Raw genomic sequence first — 23141 nt, forward strand, 5'->3', positions numbered from 1 at the left:
ACTCAGTTAATAGGTCTTGGTTCTGTCAGTTTTGTCGGATGGAAAATTACTATTACACCAATTCGCGTGAGTCACAAAGTATCTGACACAGATTGGTTCTCCCGTTTACATTAATCAAACTAGGACGTCTGTTCTTACAACAATTACACGGCAATCATAGGCCGCTCTTCAATTTGAGAGTTCTTTCAGCCGGGGATTCTATTACCTTATGACTTCCCCACAACTACAACCAATAGTCGCACACTCACACCAAATCCTTATTACAGAAATGGCAACAGCACATTTACCTTTGTGCTTACTCTTATTAAATCAATCACTCACAAGGTCTTCGCATGATGGCGATACCCTTAGCACGAGATACGGAACACCTGATTGCGAGTAACTCCAAGGTTAGCTCAACCATACTTTACACTATCACTAATCACATGAACACGCGAGAAAAACCAATCTCTTAGCGTGTCTCACAATGAGTTACTCTTTTAAAGCAAACTCCAAATATCATCACACATCCCACTACTGATTGCGAACAATACACCTCGTATAATAATTACATATAACTTCCCATATAGGCCATAATGCCATCATGGGTTCAACTAATAACTGACATTAAATCACTTGAGCGCTAACTCCAAATAGGCTTACACTTCCCGAGTGTCATGAACTGACTAACGTTACCCCGTGACCTCAATGGTGACTAACTCCCCAATGTCGTAACTCTTTACACGAGATCTCAGCGGTAACTCCTCTTGAAACAAGGGACAAAACCAAGAACCAGAATTTTTAAACAAACAAACATGTCACGTTAATTGTCTCTTTTTCACAACTTTCATTATTAGATGCTTTCGTTCCTCTTCAATAGTGGCCATCTGCACATCAGTCGATGTCTTTGCCGCATGCCACACTGCTGCTATCGTCATTGTTGTGTGACATCTCTGGCCGTGGCAAGCTCTGCTGCATATGCTCTTTCTACAACATAACTTTGACAACATTTTCAGAAGCAAATACAAATAAAATTAACAACCCCTTTTTTTATATATCGAAATTGACACTTTGATAATTAGTTGAGGCGACTTACTTACGTAATGCCACATACATATACCACTCACACTACTTTTCTATTTTGGGACATTACAAGGTGACTTCCCTAGCCTCCCAAAAAGCCAAAATCCTATTCTTGGTCAGGCTCATTGATTATATCCTTATGAACAGGGCTCAGGGCCAAGACATCCTATTTTTCTCAACCCAGTGTTTTACCTTCCTGGATGTTGATCTCCTCCTCTCTATACCCACCAACCACCAACAGAACCTGCATTTTGACACCTGTCATCCCCTTCACACCAACAAATCTCTGCCATATAGACAGGCCACCTGGGGGCAGGGTGTCTGAGTTGATAGGAACCCCCTTGCACAGTATGCTGAGTTTCTCACCAAGGCCTTCACAGACAGGCACTATCTCTGAGACCTAGTCCACAAACGGATCTCACATGTCATTTTTCCTCACACACCCAGTTCTCCCACTGAACTCCCAGGTGCAAGACCTGCCCAATACAATCATCCAGCACTTCCCGTTCCAGTCCTGTCACAGGCTTGTCCTACGCCATTAGAGGCCAGGCCACCTGTGAAAGCAGTCATGTCATATGCCAGCTGTTCTGCAATCATTGCACGGCTTTTTATATTTGTATGACTACCAACCAACTATCCAATGCAGCGAATGGATGGCCACTGCAAACTGTGTCTGAGAGCAAAGTAGATCAACCTTTGGCACAAAATGCAGCTGAATATAACATGCTTGATTTTGATGGCTGCGTCACTTCCTCAACAATCTGGATTCTCCACTCACCCTCCAGCTATTTCAGAACTGTGTGCAGATGGGAGTTGTCCTTACAACACATTCTTGGTTCCTGAAACTGCCCCACCCTCGACCTCCAGTAACATACTGTTCCCACATCCTTCACCCACAGTTTCCACCTCCTCTGCCCTATCACCTCTCCCCCCCCCCCCCCCCCCCCCAATTCCTGTATTCCACTCTTTTTGTGTGTCACCCTCTGCCAATGCACCTTCTCATATTTTTCCACTCCTCTCCATTTTTGCTCAAATTTTCATACCTTCATGCCCCACAGCCTCCCGACATGAAGCCTGTTGGCAGTCTAGTCCCTCACACTCCATTAGACAGCGCTCCTCTCTCCCCTCACCCTACACTGCTATCCCTTCCCAGTTCCCACCCTCTCCAGACCACTGCTTTCATTCCGTGTGACAGTTGCATTATGGTCCAAGCTGCTGGAGATGGCGGTCATGTGTGCATTGTTTGTGTGAATGAATGGTATGTGTTTCTCTTTATAATGAAAGCTATGGCCAAAAGATAATGTGTATGTGTCTTTTAATTGTGCCTGTCTGTTACTCAACATGTCACCTTTGTAATAAGTAGCGATCTATCTTTTCCTTCTGGAGTAGTCATTGTTTGATATACATAATTTAAGTAATTAAAAATTCCTTTTTTTATATGTAGTGTTTATTGTAAAAAAATGGTGAGGAACTGGTTTTTTGTTATTATATTAGGATTCAGCATACTAAAAGTCTCGAGAATAAGCCTCATTAATTAAGAAAGGTTTTTTACTGTTGGTCTCTGCAATATTTGATGAAAAGCCTTTTGTATCCATGTTTGACAGCTTCTTCAATGTCAGTCCAAAGAATCATTTCAGATTTTTAAACACTAAACAACATCAGCTGTGGAAGAGATTCATAGATAATTGGAAATAATATTTTACTGGTAAATTTTATGTGTGCTTATTTACCTCAAATAATTTGAACATATTAGAAACAATTCTGTGTAGAGTACACATCCATTATCAAGGAAAAGAATATCCTGGGAGACTCAAAAAAGAAAATTACAGTTGACAAAGGGTGGACTTCCCCTACTGAGACAACAGAAATAAGGATGGGAAACCAGTTAAAATTAATAATAATAAACACTGAGGAATATTCTACCGAAGCCGTAACTGTGGTTTCTATACAACGTGCAACTCCTGAACAGCTATTACAGCTTTGTGACTGTTGAAAGAGATGAGTAGTGGTGAGAATCTTGTCGCTATTATGAAACAGGGTATGAGTTTGACAAATGAATCATTAAAACTGAAACAATTTATTTATAAGGAAAAATCAGTAGACACAATCCCTGGACATGGGAATTTGGAAAATTACATGCTGTCGTTGATATTAGATGTGAAATTTTAAAAATTATCTTGATCATTTCTAAAATGACGTCTGTCTAACACTTTTCTGTCATCTGTAGTACTAACACAGATATAATGTTGCTGTATATGTTCAAATATTTGTTAATGCTATATCTCTTGATAGAGGAAGAGGAACAAGTGTACATTTGTTAATATTTTCAAATGATTCCCATTACCTGTGTCTACGCACAGGACTGTCTCAACTGATTGATCACACACTGACCTTTCTACATTACCATTGCACTCACCACTTAACAGAGTTAAATTGTTCAGAGTTAAACAGAGTTAAACTGTTCCACATTTGTATTTTTTAACCTGCGCATGCAACTTGATGCTGACACTATCTGCTGAATTATGAATAGCTAAAGTGAATAACTTAACAATGAAAACAATCAAGTTTTGACATTATAATGTAAATGGATGGACAAAAAAATCTACTCACCAAGCGGTGCAGAATATGCACATAAAAGAAGGTTATAATTATACAAGCTTTCCTTCTCATCCTATCCAGCAAGTCTTGCCTGAGCCGTGGTTGTTGACTGACTTTTCTGAAATCCACCCCTTTTCCTAGACCTCTCCGGTTCTCTTCCTTCTCCCCTCTTCCTGCCCGTTCAACCCTTCCACCAGAAGAAGGATCCACTGGCTCCGAGAGCTTGCATAATTATAACCTCCTTTTATGTGAATGTTCTGCTGCCATTTGGTGAACTGATTTTATGTCAATCCAATTACATTAAAGTGAATAACAGTAAATCTCCGGATTATCCAGAGGATCACTTACTTTCATTTTTTTTATGTAAGGGCATAGCCCAAGTACGAGTACAAGTTTCATTGAGGCACACACTTTAAATGATCTTAAGCAATCATACTGCAATTCTAAGAACCAAAGGACATGAAAAGGAGGCAATGATTTGGTAGGGGGTGAGACAGGGTTGTAATTAAAAGTAAAACCAGGTTACTGGAATGTAGGTGAATTATATCAGATGCTGCTGAGAAAATTAGATTAGGAAATGAGATACTCAAAGTAGCATATGAGTTTTGCAATTTGTGCATCAAAATAACTGACAGTGGTCAAAGTAGAGAAGATAAAAAATGTAAAGTGGGAATATCAAGAAAAGTATTTCTGAGAAATATTCATTTGTTAACTTCCAATAATATTTTAAGTTTTAGGAAGGCGTTTCTGTAATTAAGGAGAAATAAAGGTGTCAGAGAAGTTACTAAATGGATTTGAGGTTTCAATTCAAACACTACCTGGGGTCTGACAATCAGTTTATTAAATCTTTCCAGCCATCAAATCCACAGTTTGTGTTACCTGTATACTTTTAAATATGATCACTGTCATTCTGCTAGAACACCAAAAATTACTCTAGAAGATTGCTTAAGATTATGTGACTAGATCAGAACCCAACTAAGAAATACTGAATCAGATAGGAGATAAAGTAATTATATACTGCAATAATATATACTATAACTTACCTAAAATAAGAAATCAGTTGAAAGTAGACGTTCAGGAATGGAGGGAAGTGTGGGAGGTAAAAGTTGTAATTGGAGACCAATGAACATGAATAAATACACTGGATGAAGTCAACAAAGATAAAAATTCTTTTTTGTGCTGTTGAAGATTATGTAGATCTCAGAAGGCCAGGTCTGCACCACATTCCATGTGAATGTGACATGTCTTATGTGGGGCAGGCTATTACAACAGTGAAGGAGAAATCCAGGGAACATAACTGAAACATGTGACTAAAACACCTAAGCAGATCAGCTGTCACCCATTACTGGTTGAAATACAATCATGAAATGAATTATGATAAGATCAGTATTGTGGTGCAAATACCACATTTCTGGAACAGCATAATTAAGGAGAAATAAAGATGCCAGAAAAGCTAACAAAGCAGGATGAAGGTTTCAGTTTCACTGCTTTTAGTCTGGTACTCGATTTATTAAGACCTTGCCAGCCATCAAGTCCACTAGAGCTGGTAAATTCTGAGAGAATGAGGGTTTCGGTGTCAGCTCTGAAAAACAAAAGAGCATCAAATAACTATATTATGAAAGGGATAGATTTGTACTCACCATATAGAGGAGATGTTGAGTGGCAGATAGGCACAACAAGAAGACTGTTTATATTTTAGCTTTTGGCCAAATGACCTCCTTCTGAAGTAGAAAATACATGCACATTAACACGAGCACAACTCTCACACACATGACTACTGCTTCTGGCCACAGTTCTGGCTGCCATGGCCAGACTGTCATTCAGGGCATAACGGCTAGAAACAGTGATCACATGTGTGTAAGTTGTGCTTGTGTGAATGTGTGTGTTTTCTACTACAGAATGTCTAGCACTCTTTTCATTGTGCCTCTCTGTGACTCAATGTGTCCTCTATATGGTGAATAGCAATCTATACTTTTCATAAAATTGATGTTATTCCTTACTGGACTTCCCATTATTTGAATGAGCATCAAAGGGCCTATTGGCTTGGACATCAAACTCACCTGTAATAGTTTAGCAGTAGTTCACAAATTGGTTGAAATCCAGACATTGTGTGAATATAACAGTACAACTTCCAGCACCCGAAAACCATGACTGCATTTATCGTTATGTATGTTTCTGCAGCTCTTTAAATTCATTAGCATGCCAAAAATAATGAGTGAAATTTGGACAAGATTGGACAAAAGAAGACTAGTAGTTGGATCAGGTCATTTGAACCAATCCATGACAAATGTGATAAATGTCTGACACTTTTCTTTCAAACATTTTACAGTCAGGTGAAGAAAAAATGTGTAGATGTAAAATAATATCATCCAAATTATATTATAAAGTAAAAGAAAGCACAAAGAGATACTGTTGTAATAAAATATAGGACTTTTATACTTACTGAGTTCAGCAGTCAGCTTTCTCAAAAATTATGGAAGACATTACTGAACACTACATGAGAAGTAGAGAGTCATACATTTGTCAGTTAGCATATTTGAAGAACTATAGACAAGGCAGAAAGTAAAAGAAAAGGCTGTCAACCATAGAATGTTTAAGTTTGTTTCTGCAATAAATAAAGGGGAGAAAAGGCGACTTTGGATGCTGGTCTACCTGGCTCAGAAGAACCCAAATTAATTCTCAGTTTCTCACCGTATGGTATCTCTTTCTGGATACAGCATTTAGTCCAGTGTTTCCATCTCTTCATCATCTCTTCCTCTGTTTTTTCCTGTATCCCAGCTCTTGAAGTCTGTTCAGTCAGTCCTACTTCAGTGTTGTGTAAATAGACTTTTATATTCCACTTCATACTGTATTAACCTTCATTTTTTCTTTGGAGATAACTATTTACCTTACATTAATGGCTGCAGAATATTGCAGTATGTAACATGCTATCTTTTTTTTTCACTTACACAGAAACTGCAAGAAGCATAACATGGTTCATGCTGCCTCATGTAAAGGAAATTGTTTATTTCTTCTACACCACATAGGAACTGGCCTTCATTACTTATTGCTTAAATTATTGCCACACTTCATCCAACATCCATGCACTTTTTTTAAGGTCTTGTGTCTTAATCACAATTCTTTTTATTATAAATTCTACATTATACTTAGGAAACGCTGTCAGATTGATATCCATCACATTGATGCATTTCTCCCAAAAAGTGGAAGAATTCACTTGGTGTTGGCTTGCAGAGATGTGGAAGATGCAGTAACATTTTTTATCATGTGTTTTATGCAGTAATGAACTTCCAGAATAGATGACTGCATTTTGTGCCTAACTGTGTGCTTCCTGTGTCTTTTCAGTATCAGAGCATTATGTAGTTGAAAGAGATATTAAAATAGTTACTTTGCAGACTTAATGGTTTTTTTCTTCAGTGTCAGGTCACTGGATGATACAGGATTGTTGCAATTTTCCAAAGTATCTGACTGCTTCCTGATTGCATTACTTCATACAATAGGCCCCTGTGCTTGAAGAAAGCAGGCAATTGTGACGATCATTATATTGACATTTACTGCAGTGATGGTGGTATTATATGGGTACTATACCAAATGGAACCATAAGTTAACACATATACTGACACAAAACCTTAAGAAACAGTCAGACTGCTTTATCATCTTCCACAGATTTTCTGTATCAGTGATATTATTCTTCTTATTTAGGATTGTTTGGGAAGTTCATACATTCAGTCTAAAATAGCTTTTACCCTTTAGTCAGAAGTTCATGATATGTCAATAAAAATAATCAATTTTTGAAAATATAATGTTATTGGATAGATAAAGAATCTGCTCACCAAGCAACATCCGGAGAACACACATATAAAAGGTATTACATATGCAAGCTTTCAGAGCCATTGGCTCCTTCTTCTGGCAGAGGGATTGAAGGGGAAGGAAGAGCAGTGAAGGGAAAGGACTGGTTAGGTTTAGGGAGAGGGGTAGAGTTTGGAAAAGTCACCCAGAACCACGGGTCAGGAGAGACTTACCACACGGGACAAGAAGGAAAGACTGATTGTTGGGGAATGCACCAGGCAAGAATAGGAAACCTGAGAGTTTTAAGGGGGAAGATACAGTAACATGCAAGACGGTGATTACTGCCAAAACATCGCACATGAGTTAATAAGATTGAAAAGCTAAGTGCATTGTATGTGATAGAGCTGGGAGTGGGACAGTGAAAAATAGACAGGTCAGAAAGTGAAAGATGTAGAAAAACGTAGGAACATGGGTGCAGAAGAAGCATAGAGTCTGAAAAGTGTATTGCACAGACTGACGGGGTGATGAAAGGCTATTCTAGGTGTGGTGGGAAAATCTGTGACAGGATAGATCTTTTTTCAGGGCATGATTTTAGGAAGTCATGGGCATGTCAAAGTAGCAGATTAATACATTTGAGGCCATGATGATACTGGATGACAGGTGGTGCACTCCTCAGTTGTTTTTTTAGGGATCAGCAGCACCAGGATTGGATGTGGTGTCTCAGGAAATCTGTTTTTGAACTAAGGTTGTAGGGTAATTATGTCCAGTGAAGGCTGAAATGAGAATGGTGGTGTATTGTGGTAAAGAGTCTGCTTCTGAACAAATATGTTTTATTTGAATACCAAAGTTGTATGAAATGTTTGACACAGAAAGGATGGCAACTATCAGAATGTAAGTACTGTTGTTTGTTAGTAGGTTCAATGTGGACGTAAGTGCTTAGCTGGCCTTCTGTGATGATGAGATCATGATCTAGGAAAGTGATACGGGATTCAGAATAGGAACATGTGAATTTAATTGGAACAGTGCAGTTAGGAATTCCAGGAATTTTAACAGGTCAGCCTCACCATGAGTCTATTTGGTAAAGATGTCAAACCAGGGGCTGAAGGGTTATGAATCCCAGGAAGGAGGCACAGAAAGAGGAAATTTTTAGCATTACACAGACCATGTCTGCGGGGGAATTTGGTATAGAGGGAGGTGGCATCAATGGTGACAAGTAAGGTGTGTGGTGAGAGTGGGATTGGCATGAATTTCAGATAATCTATGAAATGGTTGGTGTCTTTAACATAGGAGGGAAAAATGTTCTAATGTTTGTTAATTCCTAAGGGACCAAACTGCTGAGGTCATGGTCACTAGACTTACACACTACTTAACTCGAACCTTCAGCGGGAGGGTCTGCACAATTTGTGACATTGTGCCTCTAACCGCTTGACCACTCCGCCCGGCAATATAAGAGGAAAGTCTTTGTACTATGGGTTGCAGGTGTTGATAAGCTAAGGCAGATATACATTTGGTGAGTGCTTTGAAACCAGCATCCAGGAAGGACAGCCAGGATGAAGGGGACTGTGGATCTTAGGCAGAAGGTAAAAGGTGAAGGTGTATTGTTTGGATGGGGTAAGAAATTCTATGGATTGTGTCCTAGCGAGGGTCCTGAGGTTTTAAGGGGTGTCTCCAGGTCAGTTTGAATCACAGGGATGGGATCTTGATGAAAGATTCTGTATGTAGATGTGTCAGACAGATGCCATAGACCTTCCATTACATACCCCTGTCCCTCAAGTACCACTTGTCTGCTTTGAGAATAATAATGGAATCATCAGTTTTTAGGCAACAGAGAGCCTGGAGTTCTGCAGAGGACAGGTTAGGGTCATGTTATAGGAACCTGAAGAAGTTTTGTGAAGCAATGCTGGATATGAGAAATTCTTTGAAGGCTTGTAAGGGATGATTTTGAGGTAGTGGTGATAGATAAAGTTGGGATCATAGTCAGAACTGTTTGAGGCAGGGTTCATTGTTAGATTTGCTGTTGGAAAGATTTTGGTATTGGGTTGCAAAGTGATACTTCCATTTGGCATTACTTGTGAATGAAAATAGGTCCTTTGCCAGATTAGAACGATTAAATGCAGGTTTAGTGCTGAAAGTGAGACCCTTGGATATACAGATAATTAAGGAGGGTAGAGTGCTGTAGATGGGGGTTGAGAGCACTGTACTGTTGTGACTTGTTCTTGTGATTATGAGTTGTTGCTGGTAGCTCTTACTAACTCATACATGATGTTTTGGTGGTAGTTTGTGTCTTGCATATTACCCGGTCTTCCACTTTTAAGCTCTCAAGTTTTCAAAAATTGCCTGGTACAGTCACCAACAATCAATCGTTCCTTCTCATCCTGTCCAGTAAGTCTCCAGTGATCATGGGTTCTGGATGCTCTCCAAACCCTACCCATTTTTCTAAAGCTCACCAGTCCTTTTCCTTCACCTCTCTTACTTGTCCTTCAACCTTTCTACTACAAGAAGGAGCCACTGGCTTTGAAAGCTTGCGTACATAATACCTTTTATATGTGTGTTCTCTTGCCGCAACTTGGTGAGTAAATTTTTTATCTGTCCAATAATTTTATGATATGTGTTTCTGTTATGCCATGCATTTTTCCCCACAGATTCCTCTGTAAATATAGAGCACTGATGAGAAATATGAGGACACTCCTGCGTCCTTTCTGTGCACCATCTCATTATTTGTGCATCAAATAGTTACAGATGTAAGCATTTCACCTGAAGAACTGTAAAATAAGCTGTAATTTTAATATGTTACATGTTATGTCTTCTATCTCATGTTAATCACCCAGTGCCAAAATTGCTGAGTATTGTAATGCCCCTAAAATCCACTAAATTCTTTGGGGTGCTTGCTTTGAAAGGAATTACTCAAAATAGAGAACTATGTATAGAAATTCCAGATAGTTTCAATTTTTTTTTAATCAAACATGATTTGCTCCATGAATAAAAGTTTCTGTCTAAATTAAGAGAACAACTTAAGGAAATTCCACACTAGTTTCAATTTTTTAAAAATCAGACATGATTTGCTCCATGAATAAAAGTTTCTGTCTAAATTGAAAGGCTTGCTATTTTGCTAAAAGCAAAGAGATCACGTGCTAAATATATACAATAAAGGAACTGTTATTTAACTTATTTTGATAATTAAAGGAAAATTCCAATATAAAGACAAGTAAAAAAATTATGTGTTGAATACTGATGTGATCAAACTTAGTAGAAGCTCGTAAAACAGCTTTAATGAACTGTGAAAAACCAAATGAAAAGTATTCTTTTTGCCAAGGCTTTCTCCTGTAAGAATGATAACAAACAACAATGTGCTTCTTTAGAGCATACTAAATATATTCAAATGTGATTCATGTCAGGAGATCAGTCTGGTTACTCCATGCACTGAAAAGTTGCTTTCATAGAAAATTATACACATAATGAGATCTGTATGGTACAGAGTTATCTTGTAAGTGAAAAGTTTTTGTCGTATAAGTTGAAATCACTGTCTGTTTCACTTGCATCAAGATGTGCGTAATAACTGAGAATATCACCTTTTGCAGGCCTACACTTCACAGTTGCACATGGTAAGACATGAAGATCTGTGGGTTCACTTATAAATATTTCACTCTATTGATGAACACTGACTTCATCTTTCATAAATATTTGGTAGGTGATAAGGGGTTTTTGGCATCTCACCAAATCATATATGCATTCTGTCATTTTTCACTACTGTGAAGAATCAGGGATAAAAAGAGAGCACTGCAGAAATGGTTGGCCAACTCTTGTACAAACAATCTACAGAAGTTTTATGTTATCAGTATGCAATAATGTCATTGAGCTGTAGCACTATCCCTTTGGATGCATAATGGTAAATCTCTTCTCATTTGATTCCATTACAGTACTTGTCAACCCTCAACTAAATCAATATATTCTGAACTACACTTTGGAAATTGCTGCCACACTGTTCAAATAGCAGGAAATCAACATTTTTATCTGTAGAACAACTCTGTCTATAGTTTGGTGGGCCAATAGTTTAACAGTGTCCCTCCATTACTAATCTAATCTAATAAATGATGCACAGATGTATTGCAATCAACCTTGCTGTCTCAGATGTATTCTGTTATCCTAAAAGCAGCAACTGCTGTATTAATATCAGATATCCAGTTTTCTGCTGAGTGCTGATAATCCAAGTGAAGTGAAATGTTGCCAGATTGCAGGTGTCATTTTCATAGAGCAGTACTCTAGTAACAACATATTCATCATTGGTTGTAATTGCTTTATGTTTTCCAATAACTAATGTCAGTTTTGTGATTTTGTATTAACTTATATGAATCATTTTACAGCTAGTGATTTGTTTCTACCACTGTTTTGACTAATTAAAAAAATTAAATAGTATTTTTTTTTCAAATGTTATTTGTGAAAGAGATGAAGGCACGTAGTATTAAATACAATGCTTAACTTCAGCAGCCAATGTTCTGAGTAGCAGTAGATGATGCTGCTAACACCAGTATAAACACACTGAAAATGTTGGCTTCATTGTATGTTGTACAAAAAAAAAAAAAAAAAGACTTTCTCTGCAAAATGGAAGAGCAATACATCAAAGGAGCATGTTGTTGCTTCTGATGTTGCCCCCACTGATGCATTATGCAGTGTATATCAACAATATATCTAAAGAGTAGTTTGAAACCTCAAGATTAGATGCAGTTCTGCAATTTGTGACTGATGTTTCCTGCTGTTCTTAAGCTACATCCAAAGCAGTTCCAGTCTCTCAGAATCTGCATTTGCAAATAAGCTGAATAATCTGATTAATGTTCTGAATCACAGTCAAAGCACTCCAGTTTGAACATTTAGGCAACTTATGCAAAATATTTACAAATTAAATTTATGTGTTTGATTATGGTCTATGTCAACTGCTATTTCTTCTTTCAGTAACTGTAATATAAAAATTTGGGTAATGGTGGAAAAATCCACTTCTGGCCAATAAGATTTAGGTTTTTGTAAATACTTAAGACTATTGCTGCAGTGGTTGCTTTGAAAATGACATTGTTAATTCCATTCCCCCTTCCTTCCCCAGTGTTTGTGCTTCACCTCTAATCACCTCATTGTCAGCTCTCATTCTAATATAAAAAAATGTGCGGAGTTTGGTTTAGGGACTACTAAAAGGACTGCGCAGAAATATTCTCTTAATGAAAAGCAAAAGTGTTGTGATGATCAGATCTTGCTTTGTGAAAGATTCAAAGAGGTAGAATTACAGTGGAGGAAAAAACTGAGAACATTTCCACAATGTTGCAAAGCTCATATACTGTTGGCTGTAATTGCTTAGTCTTTCATCTTCTAAATTATTATGTAGGAATGCACTTGCAGCAATGAGGGATTGTGTGTGGCTAACATATTTTCTAATGATTTTTTTATTTGTAAAATGAGGAAGAAGTACCCTTCTTTTAATCCATTAAAATGATTTTGATGAATGTGAAAGTGTAATGGTCATCTATGCTAGTCAAGTTTTCTTACAGCTTTTTGATAAGATTGTGACACAATTGTACTTTCCTTCAATGTGACTGTCAGAACTGTCTGCTAATAATAATGGATTTTGCATTAACAGTGTTGTTTGAATAAACTGACATCAGATTTTTTAGTCTCTGTTATGAAAACGAAATTTTCTCGAGATCCATTCACATTGACAAGTGTTAGATGCTGAAAGGTATAACTGTTTCTAATTTTCAGTGAAGAAGCATTTTCTGGAATATCAGGGAATTATTGTATTGTTGGACAAAATCTGAGTGAAAATATTTCACCAAAAATAATCATACTGGCTTTTTATGTAGCCATGACAAAATATTTATATATACCAATATAAAATATTATTAAATATGTTGATCTCCTGTATTAATAATCAGATAGTTGCCTATTATATTAATGAAAGATGGAGTGTCTTGTCAACATATTAACATAAAGACATAAAATTTAAACTCAAAGGGAGAAGTTGCAGTATCAGTTCCATAATTGTCTAATTTTTAGCACTCTGTCTATGTTTTAGATTATGTAACACCAGTGGCCAGTATTGTCAAAGTCTAGTGTCAGCCATTTCAACAAATCCCTGCTACATCATATAAATCAGTAATAAACTCTACAAAATCTATCAATCAAATTAATGTTAATATTGTTGGCACCCATAATAAGACCAATACTCAGCTAACAGAGTCTCTTAGCTATTGACCACACTGGACATGAATCATAAAAACCAGAAAAATTATTCATTGCATATAGTTAATTTAAATTATTTTACTTGATTAATCATTCTTAAATGTAGACTACTTAATAAATTAAGAAATATGTAGTACGAGACAAAAAGCATGAAAAACGTGAAATAAACAACTATGTTAATTTAAAGAAGCTAATACTAAATAATAACAATCAGAAAGAATAGATTGCTACTGAACACATACATCAGGCATTGAGTCACAGACAGGCACAATAAAAAAGAATGCTAGATATATTCAGTTATTGGACTAGGTCCTTCATCAGAAGTAGGAAAAACACTGGAGATGACAGTGACCATGTATGTGTCAGCTGTCCTTGTATGAATGTGTTTGTTTTTCCCTATTTGATGAAGGATTTATCTGATTGACTAGTATATCTAGCATTATTTTCCATTGTGCCTTTCTGCAACTCAATACCTCCTCTGTGCGTTGAGTAGCAATCTGTTCTTTCTGATTGTTGTTATCCACCCTGGAGTTTCCATTGTTTAACACTACAGTAATATTAATTTGACACTATTTTTATCATATTGGAAAAGAATAAACTGTTGATTTTTAATTTGAATACCTCTATTCCTCTGTACATCAGACAGTAAATGTTAGGTAATCAGTGCGAAGCATCCAGAAATTGCATGTCTCACTTGCCACTGTAAGAAATATCCTGACTTGTTGGAATCATGAACCATTACTGTATGGAGTACATTGATTTGTATCTTTCACTTTACAAGATTTTTTTGTGATAACATTCTGTGTCCATCTTCAGCACTAGCCATTCTAATTTATTTGTCTGTGATGTTTGTAGAGGACCTTTAGCGAATGCAGAGATGGTTTCTTGAACTATGCCAAGTTTTATTTCCATCATTTTTTTTTTCAAATGACTTAAAGATAACTCTACCCCAAGAGACCTTCTCATAAATGAAATAAGAAAATGTCATGGTTCATTGCGTGTACCTACTCAAAATTACAGGCAGTGAATAACAAGTCTATGTTTCACTATTTGTTGACCAAATCAGGCTATACCATACTAAGAAATAATCCTTTTTTTTGTTTTTGTTTTAAAACTCATGAAGTTTTAAATCTCAAGGGAAATACACATTTGTTATTACTATATCAAAAGCTACACAATACTTAGACATTATTTACTCATATAATAAATACATAAGTATGAGGAGCCCCTTATGGAGCACATATAACAGAAAGAGTAAAAGTAATCACTCACCATATAACCAAAGTGTTGACTTCACTGTCCTCTGAGGGGCGCATAAACAAGGTCGGAAACACTGAGTTCACCTGTTCAAAATCACTTTTGCACTGTGAGTGGGTTACCTTTACTGCCTCCATCATCATTGTTATCATCATCATCATTGTTGCTATTGTTGGTAATGTTTTAGAAAGTCTGTTACTATCTAGGGCTTTGTGTGCTGCTTCAAATTAATGGAAGGCATTTTATTATTATACAAATATATTACAAGTTATTGCATTAAATAAAAGTGATTATTTTTTAATTGCATAGTATAGGAATTGTTATGATAGGATCTTCCTTTTTATTTTGTACAGCATCCACAAACAGTTGTGTTGCTATGAATTTTAACCATAGTATTTATTTCATGGCTTATAATGTAGAAAGTTACTGTTGATATTGGCTTATAGTGATCTGGATGCCAAGGCAATTCTGATACAGAGCATATGAAATATGAAAAATAAATGTAATGCCATAATGCAATGGTTGATAAAACTGTACAAGGTCTGAAGAGAAATGTACAGATCCACATATGGACACAAATACAAATATCTGAACAAAATACTTGTTGCAAGTCAGACGTGTACCTTAGACGATCATTTAATTCTAGCTAGAATGTCTTTGACATAATAAAATTCAGAAACAATTTAAATATTATCATTATTATATATGTATTTCTAACTTCATTATGACAGAGTTGCCCATTTTGGAAAGTTACAATGACCAGTAATGAATAAGACAAATGAATAAAAATAGGAGAAGTTTGAAGGAAGGAAGGAAGGAAGATTACAGTTTAATCTCCCATTGATAGCATGTTGAAAGAGATAGATAAGTTCATTATGTTCCATTGGATGCGCAGTGTTTTCGGCATTACTTTGAGCGATTACTTTTGAAATGTTCTGAATATAGGCAATCTCAGCATCATTGAAACCTTGAGTGAAAGTTTATCAAAATCACATGAATCCACACATGAAATCCCCAGTTCCAACCTTTGGTGTCCTAGGGCACACATTTTATGCATACATTTCAATTATCCATTGACACATTTCTTTCCCATGTAATATTTTTCTTTTTATGTTCTCTACTTTAAAAAAATTATTTCTTTCTTCTGCTCACTTTTCTGTCTTTCTTGACTGCTTTAAGCCTACATCTTTCATGCCTTCCAAATTAGTTCTCCTGTGGCTTCCTACTGTAACATACCATTCCATTAACTTCTGATGAATTTGAATTTCCCTTGTTCAAATAATATTGTTTCACTTCAGTCCTAACTGCTGTTCCTCTGAAACAGAACTCCTTAGTTATTTAATTAACTTTACTTATGTGGTTTTATACTGCTTTTCATAGTACTGTTTTCACCATTTTTACTTTATCTTGGAATAAGGTGTTCTGTTTATGGAAAATGGAAGTTCAAAGTTTACCTTTTTTTCTACTGGTATAATTGTTATATACCATTTAGTAACTGAAGTTTTATAGCATTCTTTAAGATGTTAAAATTTTATCATGCTTAACTATACCAACAGAAGTTTTTCATGTCTTTAAATTTGTGTCAGCCATAGAAGGAAATTGTTTAGGGAACAAAAGTTACACATTTAAGGTGGAACAGCACTTTTATAATAAAGAAAATTACTCTTGCACCTTTCAGATAAAATCTACACAGAAACAGCAAACAGAGCTGAAACCTGCATACTCATATATTTTGTAGTGTTAAAATTTATTTATAACACATTATACATATATATATATTTCACTTACTGTTACTGCAGACATAAAAATATAGACAAGTGCTATTATAATGTATGACATTTATGTTGCTCTTTGTTTCAACCATAATGTACAAATTTCTTTCCTGTTTAGGAAACAAGAGTACTTTTCACATTTATTTCTGCTGTATTTCTATGAGTGACTGGGTGGTGTCTCCTATGGTTGAATCCACACTACTAGATTTATTTCACACCACTTTTAATATGCATTTTAATTATTAATGTTTGAGGTGCTCTCCATACTTGAGTGAAAACTATCAGATGTGTAGTCCCTAGTATGAAGGAAAATTTGCAAACTGCAATTTTTGAGATTTGCTAAAGCCTTGTGCATTAGTTCTCATTTATGTAATTTGTTTGTTGTTGGTAATATGATTATGACACATAAAAGTGACAATTTCATAGAATGTGTCTCAGAACTGGCTAGAAAGAAACTTGCATTCCGTCTGCTCATGGTATGTTCAAGTAATTGAGGAACAATTATAGATAATTTTGATGAAGAATCCTGGTGCTATGAAAGTAGCCATCATACTAAGCTCCTATGTGCCTTTCAAAAAATGTCCAATCAGTTTTAGGTGAAATGACCTGAAACCCAAAATATTGTCAGGCCAGCTTTCAAGTGATTCAGCTCATCACAGCAGGAGGACATTGTACTGAACTCATACAAATTGTAACTAAAATGTTTGATTTGTTTGAATGTGGGTGTGGTGAAACTTTTTAATTAGGTTCTCTACATTACAACAGCCACAGACCCAAAGCGGTGTGAAGCTGAGGAAAGTACTACACCAAAGTTATATCTGCCAGCTCTTTCAAAACAATTTATTTCCATCTGTATTGTTATTTAGCTAGCTGTTGTTGTTTTGCATATATTTTAAATTCCCTAATTTTTAGTCATGGACATTTTTCTACTGTTGATTGACTTAAGCTTCTTGAAAGGAAAATTATTTTATAAATGTATAAGGGTATGTGATGAGTTTACTGTCTCCTGTTTCATAATTCCCTCCTATTTCATTGTTCCAAAATATTCTTACATACAGAGAGACAGACAATTTCAAAATTTCTCCATTGTGTACTCTGATTTAACTCACATTACAAAACAGATTATTTGAAGGTACATTCTCAAAACTTACAAGATACTCATTTGAGTCAGGGTACACTCTATGTCTGGCATGACATCGGCATTACTGCTTATCTTGCAAGGTTGGTAAAATGAGCTCTTTGTGTATGTTGCAAGATAGAGCCTCTTTTAAGTGATTATTCAACTGAAAATCAATTCAAAAGGCCATGATTAAGTGTATTTCCAGATACTTTCACATTACTCTATTCAGTACATTAAGAATGTAATGTGCAACTTTCTCCCTTTCAAAAAATAGCCGATCCACGTGACGTGGTGGCTTCCCATGGACCGAGGTCAGCTGATGATCTTCCCTTGAAGAAAGGTCTGACTTACCTCTCAAACCACACATTGCAAAAAGTTTTCTTTATATTCACACTTTCACATGTATGCTTCTGAAACTTACTCTTGGCCTCAAACTTTTTATTTGATAGAATATCACAAAGATGTAGATTAGAAAAATATTCTCATCTAATATTTGCATAAACAGTATGATTTTCATTCAGTTGTTTTTAATGTTAGTATGTACATGTAATTTTTGTCATTTTGCTAATAAGTCAGATATGAGTCTTGAAAAGCTGTTGTCCTCAGCATATTTTAAGAGAGGTGACCTGGTAATGGTGATGCCTGATCATGTAAAAATCTGAGTAGAGAAAGATTTAAAAAGCTTATATTGAATCACTATCCTTAGAGATATTTGGTAGTACTGCAATACTTAGAAATCTAATTGAGTTCATTAGTTCATAAAAATGTATTAGGCACATATACATCGAGTGCCTGCACATTTTGCTGTCACATTTAATTGATTGTGATCATCTATGTTTTCAACTTCTTCATGATAGGACAAACACTTGGGATTCTGTTTAACACTGAATGTTGTACAGGCCTTTAGCAATTTTTAAAACCTTTCCTAATTTTTAACAAATATGAAAGAATATTATCATAATTAATCCTACTCGATATTAATATTCCTGTAATGATCTGCTCCATCAAGACTTCTTTAACCTTACCATCATAAACATTATAGACATGAAATATGTCATTCAAAATGTTCACTGCTTTGTATATTGAAAGATAGTGCTTTCCTACTGCAACTTCTGTTTCTTTAAAAAAAAATGGTTGCTGTATAATTAACTTAACTCAGCACATTTCCTTAATTGTCCATTTATCAAAAAGGTGCAAACTACATCTTGAATGAAATGAAAAGTTGGTTCTTCTTCAATAAGCTATTCAATATTGTAATGTTACTACAGTGATTTACCTGTCTACAGATATATCCCATATCTCTATTAGTCATAACAAATGTTCATTATGGGAGACAAGCTCAAAATTTGAAATACTAATGGTATGTACACGTAATGATATTTAAGAAGAAAAACATTTAAAAAAGTGTTTCAACAATCAGTTCAAAATAGAATCCTAACTGAGGACAACTGCTTTCAATATTTGTATGGAATCAATGTATCTTTCTCTCTTAGAATGATAACTGTTGTTTTTCATCATTACTTTGCTCATATGTATTTCTTACCTCCAAAAATACTTATGCAGGTCGGAAACGTAGGTTAGGTTTCGGGCGAAAAGGCAAAACTTCATTTACCGTCCATAGAAGCGAGGAAGTTTTACCTGATGATGTGCGGCACCTGGTCAAACAGGGTTCGAGTGCCTCAAGCGACGGGGAGGGCTCACAAGATGGAGACAGGTTCGGGTTATGAATCATAAGCAGAACCCTGTGTCAAAGAGTAATACAGAATTTTAAACAGTGCTTGAATGTAAAAAGTTGCCTATGGCTAATATTTTTTAACTCTTAGATATATTGTTTGAAACATCTATTTTTATACACAGTGCATGTTCAAATGCAAGGCTCTTCAAGAATAATATTTACAAAGATATTAAGGATTGCAATGCGAAAAGCAAAATTTTTGCTTTAATGCAGAAAAAATGCAGATTTTACACAATCTATGCAGTGATTCAGTGTGTGAGTTACATCTACATCCCATTTTCAATACAGTTTCTCTTTTCTTCAGTATATTTCTACAGTGTTTTGTGATTTCTGTGTACAATATGAAATAAAATTTTGTGATATATTACTTTAAAATGAATATATCAAAATTCAGTAGAGGCTGTTGATGAAGATTCAAATCCCTTTAGTTAATTATGGTGTGTTTGTTTTCATGCTTTCAGAAAACTGAAATTCAAATTGCTAGCCTAACATTCTACATGACGGTTTTCATGTACCACTTCAGGAAAATGCTGGGTTAGTTCTTGAACCTTCTTTTTTTTTTATTTTTAACTACCATCACTGTAGTTATTGTTTGATGTGACTACTAAAATTAGACGAATGGAAGCATATAGTAATGAATAAAGATTTTACCTCATTTATTATAAACGTGGTAGGAAATGATCAGGGTCCTTTCTTTAATTGTTAGATACCAGTAATAATATTGCTTAGTTGAAGTAGGTACAATTCTTCTTTATTACAATATGAACAATATTAGAGCTACTAAAACATTTAAAACCAGCAAAATGACATATCATTGTTCATGAAGGCATTACTCTGCAACCAAAATCTTGCAGCAACTTACTTGGTAAATTTTTCATTCAGTGTTGTTTAAAACTGTATTACTCAAAAATTAATACATTCCATTTATCCTGACTCAGCACCTACCTCATTTTATGCTACTTTCTTCACAGAACCAATTTAGAGTTTCTTATTTAAACAATATTTTGTGTGCAACAGACTTACCTGCAGTGTCTGAATATGAAACTGGTATTGTACTCGCATTCAGAAAGTACATGACATATCCTTATTTTACATAGTACAAAAGTAAAATTTATTTTCTAATCCATTCCAAACTTATTTTTAAGGGTTTACAAGGATTAATACTTTTTGAAAGTGTTTGATACATGAAACTAAAAAGTCATCCAAAATAAATATTCAGATATGCACTTTATATCTACAGTTTTTTTCAAAAAGAATCATTTTCTTGTCAATTTGGTGACTACTGCAAGTTGTGGAACAAGTCAGTTGCACTGTTGTTAGTTGTTACAGTTATCTTAATGTGTCCCTTTCCCTGATATCCTACCTCCTCCTTCTTTTCTTTTGGGAGAGAAGAAGTTGTTAGACAGCACCTGGAAAAAAGCTTCAGTGATTACGAGGAACAGTGTACTAACACAAACTAGAGATTGGTTCCCAGTATTGAAACTGAAATTACTAGATCATGTCAAAATACAAATCAGCAGAGGAATGTTCATTATTTGTTAGTGTGATGCTCAAGAAAATTTGTCGTTATGTGCAGTTGAGACTTTTATCGGTGGTTTTTCGGAATCGAAAAGAAAGAAGAACAAAAAAGAATTTTTACTTCCCTACCTAGTGGAAGGTGATAGACAGGACAATTATGTAGTACAGTTTCATCATGAGTTTTATTAAGAAAATACAGATTTTATTGATGTCGGAATGATGATTTTATTTCTGCTTGTCTTCATTAGCGTTTTTAATACTACTACGTTTATTTTGTAGAAATGTTCAACATTTTGATAGTGTTCTTCTAATTGTTATGTTTGAAGTAAAATTTAAGAAAATTATCTATGTCAATTAATTTTTGAATGTTTAGAGATTCATCTTTGGTGATGTTTCTTTTTGATTCTGCTCTCTGATAGTAAATGTTTCTTGTCATGTTAATACAAGTGTGCTAAATACAATTATTCAATATTTGCCAGAAGTAACCAGCTGCACATTGCATGAACTCGGATGGCTATGTCATGTGTACTTTTTCTGTAGCTTCATCTTTATCATTTAGTAGACCAAGAAAATACAGTACTTGAAAGAAAAAATGCGCATCTGAGATACGCTTAGCTGCTTCTGCACTTTGAAAGGAAGAACACTGTGAGGGAAAACTGTTGGCTGTCATCCATGCTGCTTTCTTTGAAATTTCTGTAGCATCGCTAGATTAGTGCTTGTGTGCATTTACGGTATATACATAGTGGTGGGTACAAAAAGATGATAGTTACATATAATAGCTAGATGAAATTATTATGTTTATGACAAAATTTTTGTGTTATCATCAGTGTTAGGCACAGTACACTACAGCATGTGATGCTGCTACTTATTAGAAAAGTAGTAGAAAATCAATTGTGTTTTGATGATATGGTGCTGTAGATATATCTGAGGCTACGTGAAGGTAAGCTTCATTAGTTTATGCAAATCAGGAAAATGTTGTGAATTGACTATAACTCCTTTCTTTCTAGTGGTAATATTCTGCTCAAGACTACTCCAACTACCTAGCGTTACATAAACACACTTCTCTCTTTTCCTACCTCCCCCCCCTCCCCCCTCACCCTTCTCTCTCACTCTCTCTCTCTCTCTCTCTCTCTCTCTCTCTCTCTCTCTCTCTCTCTCTCTCTCCCCCCCCCCCCCCTCTCTCTCTCTCTCTCTCTCTCTCTCTCTCTCTCTCTCACACACACACACACACACATATACACATGAAAATGTACAAACCATCCATATTTCCTATTGGCACCTGCATCATAATCCATTTCAGTACGATGAGGTAGTCTAGGTGTTCCATTAGCAAGAAATGTCTGAAGGAAAATTTTAAATATTTACTGAGAAAATCTCTAAAGTACACCGAGCCATTAAATTGATTGTTCTGGGAGTCACTGTGATGTTATTCACCATCTATATGAGGAAAACTTTTCAAAATGCATTAAGTCCACAAATAGAAATTTTATTGGAGACCAAATACTAACATCAAGTAAAGTTTTATATTAACAGATAATTTGAATATGAGAAGCTATAAATGGTTCTGTGTATAATAAAATGAGATAAATAAGAAAAATCTCACTCTTTGTTTAAAGACATAGCTGCTACTCATATTTTTAGAATCTGTGGAGTTGTTTCATTTTGCATCAACAACAGGGATATTTCATGTTTTGGACAAAATTTACATAACAAAACTCAAGAATCTATTCCTTAACTTTTATTGTGAGCAAAAATAAATCATGTAAAGAAAAAGAAAGTACATCCAACTGCAAAATAAACAATACCATAAAAATTAATGATTTTGGTTTAATGGTAACATATTGTTTGTATGAGAAATATTCATTTATTCTGAGAGCACTTATCCAAATTTGCAATTATGCAGTACATTTTTAAACAATATTTAAAGATTACAACCAAAATTATAATTAAACTTGTTATATTAATTATACAATTTTTTTCAAAACCAAAAGCTTTTTAATCCTCTTCATAGCATTTGATGTCAAGGCCCTTTCTCCAAACAATCTCACTCTTCATCCTGTTCTTGCCCTTC

The 23141-nt window shown here is 35.4% G+C and overlaps 1 protein-coding gene across 1 annotated transcript in view; it reads left to right on the top strand.

Annotated features, from left to right (window-relative positions):
• Positions 1–23141, top strand: part of LOC124594764 (regulating synaptic membrane exocytosis protein 2) — a 1241912-nt gene that overhangs the window by 874309 nt on the left and 344462 nt on the right. The window contains exon 19 of the mRNA XM_047133151.1: positions 19381–19531. Coding sequence (XP_046989107.1) covers positions 19381–19531 — 151 coding nt within the window. The remainder of the gene's footprint in view (positions 1–19380; positions 19532–23141) is intronic.

The sequence above is a fragment of the Schistocerca americana genome, chromosome 2 (assembly GCF_021461395.2).
Source record: "Schistocerca americana isolate TAMUIC-IGC-003095 chromosome 2, iqSchAmer2.1, whole genome shotgun sequence".
NCBI classification, from domain to species: domain Eukaryota; kingdom Metazoa; phylum Arthropoda; class Insecta; order Orthoptera; family Acrididae; genus Schistocerca; species Schistocerca americana.